The following is a 7766-nucleotide window of genomic DNA, read 5'->3' on the forward strand; positions in this document are numbered from 1 at the left end:
CAATTGATTTTGTTGGTCTTTGTTGGTCTTTGTGTGTTCATCAATGAACACACAAAGGTTAGCGGGTGCACATGATCCATCACGATTTGAACAAAGAAATACTCAGAAACACAGTTTTAATCTTAATTTGTTTTATTTATGTCCTCCATTTTGAGAAAATGCTACAAGAACATGTTAAAAACACTATTTTCATTGGAGTGGGTCCTCAGTGATCACACTTTTTTTTTTTTTTTTTTAAACCATTTGTTAAAAATAATCAAGATTTTTGGTGGTCTAAAAGGGATTAAAATTGAAAAAAAAATCTGGATTGTTTAATACTTTTCTTGTCTTAATTAAATGAACGATGACATTTAAAATGATTTGAGGTCAGTACATCATTCACTTTAAAAAAAAACTTTTCTAGTTAATTTGCATCTAAACAGTATGTTATTCCATTAGTCATGAACAACATCTCTAAATTATTTACAATTAATGAATAAAGAGTGCATAATTTGGTCATTAAAACATGAAATTTCATCTGATTAGTTTAAAACAAACAAAACTGTCAGTCAGATTGAGATCTCACTAAAAGGAACACTTTCTTTTCATCCAGCTTTAAAGTAGACTGAACTTTTTTAAAATCTTTTTCTAATTCACAAGAAAAAAGAAAAACTCCAAAAAGTAAATTTGAGCTTAATTTTCTTTATTTATGTCCTCCATCATCAGGAAAATGCCATAAGAACATGTTAAAAATACAATTTTCATCACATAACGTCTTTTAGTTAAATTAAAAAGTTCATAATTTTCCTTCCAAAACTCTTCCAGACGACGTTGCAGTGCGGTGGAGTTCTCCATGAACCTTTGGGCTGAGCGGGTCATTCAGCTTCTGCTGCTGAAAGCCCTCCTCCAGGGTCAGACAGGTCACCACGGTGACTGAAAGCTTGAGGCTCATCCAGTCCTGGACAGACTTGATTTTAAGTTTCTCACAAACCTCCAACACCAACCAGCTGATTGGTCTGTGAGGCCGTCACTCACACCTGCTGCTGACAGCCTTCAATCACACACAGTCTTCTTCAATCACGCCTCACTCTTCTTCAGCAACCGTGTGGCAGAAGTCGAGCGCTGGAAGATGGATCTTTCTCTGCTCCTGAAGTGGCTCCACGTCCTGAAGGACAAGGTCATCCAGAACGCCAGCAGCTTCTTCTCAGGCCTCTGATGCTTCCAACCGTCCTCCTCAGTGCACATCTTCCCAGCGTTGTGCTGACGACCGCAGAGACTCCTCTTCATTTCTGGATGCGTCTGGTTCGGAGGAGACTGCAGATGTGCTCTCCCTTCCTCTTCAGCTCCTCCTGCCCTGCACGGCGTCACCTTCGCTGAGAGCGTGTGACGCACAGAGCAGCAGCAGCAGGTGCTGTACCTGACACCGACAGGCGGGGATGCTGTAGCCCGAAACACATCGGTCACCATCTGGACCCATTTCTGTCAGCACTTTCTGACGTCATTTAGAACTTTGTGCGTTTTCTTCCTTCTTTAGGAACACCACACTGAGGATAATAAACGACGGAGCACAGGAAGTGAAGAAACAGGCTTTCACATCCTTATGACTTCCATCGGCTCCAAACTAAAGCCTGAAGAAAACGGCATTTTATTCAACTCAGGGACAAAAGTAAAACTGTTTCAATTAACAACTTAAGAATCATTGCTTTCAGTGCATTGCTATAGAGCATAAAAATAGCTTTAGATTAAATACAGAAATGATTAACTTTTTATAGTAAAGTTGGTTGGTATTTGTGAAGTAAACCTTCATTTAGGTCATGACATGACAGAATTATAGTGTGGAATGAATAAAACATTATTTCTAATAAAAGCACATCATTTCATTTTTTAAAGTAATACAATTTACATTTCAGTGTATTTTTTTAAGCTGCTTAAATATATAGTTTGATGACCAATTATATTAAAAACGACTTGAAGAAGGAGAGGGACACAAATTGTGAATTTTTTGTGTAATGACTCCTTATAGTGGTACATGAAAGTTCATATTTTTTTGGTTGCTAAATAACTTTTTTATAGAATCGTTTCAGCTCTACTTGCTCTTTTGTCATCATGATTTTTAGGCCACTTTTTTTACATTGGAACTTCCATTTTACCAACAATACTTAACATTAAATTATAACAGAAAACATATAAAAACAAACTAAATCAAGTTATTTTTATTTTCCGATTTATTAAAAAAATATAGATTTTTTCCACTAAAAAGATGATTTTTAGTAGCTACTCTACATGCTATTAAATCATGTATGTTGAGGGGTGGTTTGAGCTTATCACTAGAGCTTATTTGTCAAGTTGGGGGGCAGTCACCTCATACACCCACCTGGTCAAAGTGACCTCTAAAGTTGGAGCAGTTCTGGTTTAAAGCTCATCTGAATGTCAAGTAAACAATATTTTTTTGTTCTGATTGAATCCAGGATTTAGGAAAAGTTCGAATAAATGTAACATTTTAGCTTCCACTCAAATTTTTTGACACATTTTCTCTTTCTAACTTTCTCTACTTATACACAATTTAAGTAAAAAAAATAAATAAATAAAAGGAAAAGTAACTGTTTTACAGGTTTAAACAAGCAAGAGCCACACAGACCTGCACCCGGTCCAGCAGCATGCCGGCCGTCACCATGCCCTGCCCCGCCAGCAGGTAAGAAGGCAGCACCTGCAGGCAGATCATCATGGAGGACTCCCTGCGGGAAAGGTGGAGCATCTTCGGACAAATGCAGGACCGCTGATGAGCTTCATGTCTGTCCTGATACCTTTCTCCAAACCAGCCAGCTGTGTTTGTCCTGTCAGCCTGTCCCTCTGAGCTACAGCTCTGAGGTAAATGTCACACATCTGAGCTAATATTTGCTTTAGAAGTTATAAACCCCCTGATTTAAATATATTTACTGATTTATTATCAAATTACTGCTTAGTTTAAATACATGTATGAAGGTTTTGTTATAATTTAGAATCAATTTTACGTAAAATATTTGTAAAATAATTTAATCAGACACCTAAAATAATTCTATCAGCGGAGTACCACAGGGCTCTTTGTTTAGTCCCCTACTTTATTTTATAAATACTTTCTTTTACACAGCATGAAACTTTTTTAATTCTGATTTTACGTTATGGTTAAAACACTTAACTTAATTAAAACAAATATTTAAAAAAAGCTTTGAAATAGGAAAATGACCTGAAATTTTAAGTTATTCTCATGAAGCCATTAAAAATGTTAATCTTTGCCCAAAATTTGTTTTTCATTTTGACCTGATCTAGTTGTGTCACACCTGTAGAGAAAAAAAGAGGAACGTTTCCCCTCTTCTGTCAGTGCATTTTTTTGCACTGTGTTTTGTTTGCAAAATTACAAAGTTTATACCAAAAATAAAAGAATAAATGTCACAAAAAGTTAAAATACTTTTCCATCACATTGCTGTTTCAATACTTGAGGCATATTCTCTGTATTTTTCTGTTGATATTGCACTTTACTGTTTGTCAGTACAAGCACGAGCTGAGAAATAACAGAGAACCGCCCAGGTGCTATTAATATTCCCCCTTCACCTCCCAGCCTCGCTCCGGGTCTCATGTTATATGTCAAAGGCTCCGAGCCTCACTTTGAAACTCTGCTGTCTTCACAGTTTCTGTCATTGTTTTGAGCATTTTGAAGTCTTCCATCTTAATCTGCAGGTGGATTCTGATTGATCCCACACTTCTTTTTTTTTCTTTTTTTTTAAATAAAGGGCATCTGGATTGCAGTAAATGCAGCAGATAATCCACAAGGTCAAATTCAAAGCAAGGACGACATTGAAGGTTTGGTTCTTTGGTTTCTTTAAAGACCCACTCTGATAAAAATTGTGTTTTTAACAAGTTAATGTGGCATTTTTCTGATGATGGAAGACATCTATACAGAACATTTAGCTTAAAACTTCAATTTCTGAGTATTTCTTTGTTCACATTGTTGTGAATCAGGAGCACAAAAGGATTGTATTAGTGACGTAGAAAATAAACTGGGCGAGCCTCAAGCTCCACCCCATTCTGAAGCATCCACTTGTAGACGGCTACATCCATGTACCATAGTTTTAGCACTATTAGAGGAAATTAAAAATCATACTTAAAAAAAAAAAAAAAAAAAAAAAGCACTGCATATGTGGCTCATATATAGATTCATTCTGGTTGTGTTTACTGATGTCAAAATGATTTTGAGAGATACGCGGAGCTCTGCCAAAATGTCAATTTGTTCTTTACGAGTTGCAAACAACGCTGGATGTTTTTGTAAATATGCTAACGCAGCTAGCATGTAGCGGTGTCGAACTGCATTTTTACTAATAAAGTTAGGAGTTAGCATATTAACAGTAACATTTGCTTTAGTTGAATCAGTCAGTTCCTTTACAAGTTGCAAACAAGGTCGGTTGTCATGCTAACACAGCTAATGTGTAGCAATGTCAGAATGTGTTTTTTTTCAAACAGGACTTGGAGTTCGCACATTAAGAATTACATTTTTTGCCTTTTTTTTTGGAGTTGCTAACAAGGCAGTGTATTATTGTAAATATGCTAATGCAGCTAACAAATAGCAATGTTGAACTGCTTTTTTTTGTTACATGTTGCTAATAAGATTGGTCGTTAGCGAAGTTACAATAATGTTTGTTTTAGCGGCAAAAGTCTGTTTTTTACATGTCGCAAGCAAAGTTTGGAGATAAACTGAATATGCTAATGCAGCTAACGTGGCTAACACATAGCAGAAGTTCTAGAGTTCCAGTGAACACAGTTAATAAAGTCTGACAGATTTATTGCTGACGTGTTTGTCTCCTTTTGTCTCGTTTGGCTCCTTGTAGTTTGGTAAGCCTTGTATATGACATAAGTTCAAAAATGGACGATTCCTTAAAAATATATTATTGCTTGCCATATATTTGCATTGATAATGTTAGGCTAGGTGTGTGAGGGGCTACAAGCTAGTGGGAGAGAATGTAAACAGGGAGCTCTCAGGAACAGGAAGGAGGCGGGGTCTCTCTGCACAAACGATCCCGCCCACAACTAAGAGATGAGTTTGTAATGAACTCCGGTCATTGGAATGACTGTGTGTGTTTGTTTATTTGGTTTTCAGGTCATTTGAAGCATGGCAGGGGTAGCTGGTGGTATGGGTGGGTCTGGTGGGACAGTCACAACCATCCGCCTACGGGACATTTATGATCCCAAACCTCAGCCTCCCAAGGCCCCTGTCCGGATTCGTCCTCCACCTCCACAACACCCATCACCTTTGGAGTCAAAACCAAGCTTTTCCAGTGACATACCAACCAAAACCAGCATGAGGCGGCGAGCCCAGTCCCTGCCCGGAGGCTCCGAAAGGCGGACCGAGCTGCGCAGAGCACAGGTGCGCTTCATTGATGCTCTGGGTCTGGATTTGGAGGAAATTAAGGTCTTCAGGGTTCAGGAGCGCCCCCTGGTCCCAGAGCATGTGATTTTCAGACTGCTGATGAACTCTGAAAGGGCTTTTGGAAAACCGCCGGAGCTGAATTTGCCTTACTTCAAAGCCTGCTTCCCTGAGAACATGGCCGCCCTGCCAGAATTCCCACAAAAACTGGTTTCTCAGAAGGTTTGTCTGGAGCAGCTGACGTGTTCGGATCACGGAATCACCGGCACCATCCGGGTTCTCAACCTGGCATTCGAGAAGGAGGTCAAAGTTCTCTACTCCTTTACCAACTGGAGGACGCACACAGACACAACAGCATGCTGGGTAATGAGGGGTCACCAAGGGGACTCCGTCAGCTCTCTGGACACAGATGTGTTCAGGTTCCATCTTCCTGTCCCGCCGTTCATCCTGCAGCCGGGAGCCGTCCTCGAATTCGCCATCAGATATCACGTTATAGGACACGACTACTGGGACAACAACAATGGCGGCAACTACAAACTGTCATGCCACAGCTTCAAAGTGACTGTGCCAAAGGAGTGTGAGGACAGTTTGCTGCACTTCACTTGAAAGGCCACATGGAGGCGATGAAGACAACGTTTCAATAAATCTCACAATTCTGTTTCAGCTTAAATACAAGTTTTTACCTCAAACGTTTTGAAATGTGATTAATGTATCACCATATAAACATAATATTTTGTTAAAATGACTTCATGTGACACAATAATGTTAAAAAAAACTGTAAAAAGGTTCCTGATCTGTTGTATATTTGGATACATATTTATATTAATCATTTTATGAAGGGCTAAAAAAACGACAAAAAAGGGTAATAAATACTCAAAAATAACAATACAATAGACATAACAAAATTCTTCCCAACAATGTGAACTTTATTCAGATAAAAATAATAATGATAATAATAATAGTCAGATTTTAATTCCTATTTTCCCAAAGAAAACAAAACATTTGCACGTTCATTTTAATAGTAACCATATTACATTAAAACTTATATATACCACTTTTAAATAACTAATTTACATATTTTGTTATAATGACCTGAACATCCAATAATCTACATACTTATTATTCTGGTTAATCTATAACACTGTTTGTGATAAGAATTGGTCTTTTTATGCTAAATTAAAATCCATAAAAGCAGAAAATATCAGAGTACATGACTAATAAAGCTTACATAAAATATAGAAATAAATTGTGGGGGGAATTAAATTTTACACTTTTTGACAATTTTTTTTTTTGTTTTGAATTGGTCAAGTTGACACGCTGGCACCATTTTGCTCAGATTTTGACACATTTTGTTGAGATAAAGTGCTTAAAAATACGACACACAATCAAGGGGAATTAGGAGTGAAAATGGCCCAAATTATCAGTGAATAAATTAAACTAACACTTAAAGACCCACTCTGGTGAAAACTGTGTTTTTTTGTGCTTTTAACACGTTCTTGTGGCATTTGTCTGATGATGGAGGACATATAAAACAAAATTTAACTTTAAACTGCATTTCTGAGTATTTCTTTATTCAAATATTTGTGAATCAGGAACAGATAAAAAAATGCAGTTAGGAAAAGAGCGAACTTTCCTCTCCATTCTGATACACTCACTTGAAGACTACAGGATTCATGGACGTATTTGTTTTTCTCATCTGAGCTGAAATCTGGATCAAAACTGGACGGCTGGATAGATCCAGCAATTTTTGTTGCACAGATAGTGCTAAGTTAGTGTTGTGAGGGTCCGTAAGCTAGTGGGAGAGCGTGCATGATGGAAAGGCCAATAGCCCCGCCCACGATTCAGAGGTGCATTTTCTAGTGAACTCCTGTTGGTGCAGAAATTATGTCCTGGATGATGACAGTTTTTTTTTTTTTGGCTAAAAATGACAAAATCATGATTAAAGGATCACTGGGAACGCTTTTAGAATAGATCAAAATATGATCAGATACGGTTTTAAATTCAAGCAAAAAATGAATTTAATAATTCATTTTAAAAGCTTTACAAAAATGACTTTGCTCATAAATAATTGATGACTTTCCACATTTATGCTTGTTTTTTGGTTATTTTTATTACTCTATATGTACAGATGTTTCTTCTTTTTGAAGAAAAAACCCAAAATGTTCACTGAATTTTCTTGTAAGTGACAAAGTCATCCATAAAAAAACGAACTTTGATAAATAAATGAAAAAACACTTCAAGATATCAGATTTTGGGAGAAAACTTTGTGTTCCGACGGCATTAAAGGGACTTCCAGACGGAGCAAACCTCTGGTTCCTGTTCTGGTTTGGGGCGGATTTAAGCGCCGCCACGTCAGAGACGACCTGCTGGGAAACTTTGCTCTTTGTTACCA

The 7766-nt window shown here is 37.4% G+C and overlaps 2 protein-coding genes across 4 annotated transcripts in view; one reads left to right on the top strand and one right to left on the bottom strand.

Moving 5' to 3' along the window:
- Positions 1-2890, bottom strand: part of LOC112145644 (solute carrier family 41 member 1) — a 14126-nt gene extending 11236 nt beyond the window's left edge. The window contains exon 1 of one of the 3 annotated variants that reach the window (XM_024270998.2): positions 2618-2890. In XM_024270998.2, coding sequence (XP_024126766.1) covers positions 2618-2734 — 117 coding nt within the window. In that variant the 5' untranslated portion in view covers positions 2735-2890. The remainder of the gene's footprint in view (positions 1-2617) is intronic. The other 2 variants (XM_024270997.2, XM_024270999.2) reach the window with 2 other exon arrangements.
- A 390-nt stretch (positions 2891-3280) lies between these two features.
- ppp1r3db (protein phosphatase 1, regulatory subunit 3Db) lies at positions 3281-7504 on the top strand. The gene is made up of 2 exons (XM_024271000.2): positions 3281-3816; positions 5108-7504. Exon 2 carries the CDS (start codon positions 5120-5122, stop codon positions 5978-5980), a length of 861 nt encoding a protein of 286 aa, XP_024126768.1. The 5' UTR covers positions 3281-3816; positions 5108-5119; the 3' UTR covers positions 5981-7504.
- Positions 7505-7766: the final 262 nt, after the last annotated feature.

Source organism: Oryzias melastigma, linkage group LG5 (genome assembly GCF_002922805.2).
Source record: "Oryzias melastigma strain HK-1 linkage group LG5, ASM292280v2, whole genome shotgun sequence".
NCBI lineage: Eukaryota > Metazoa > Chordata > Actinopteri > Beloniformes > Adrianichthyidae > Oryzias > Oryzias melastigma.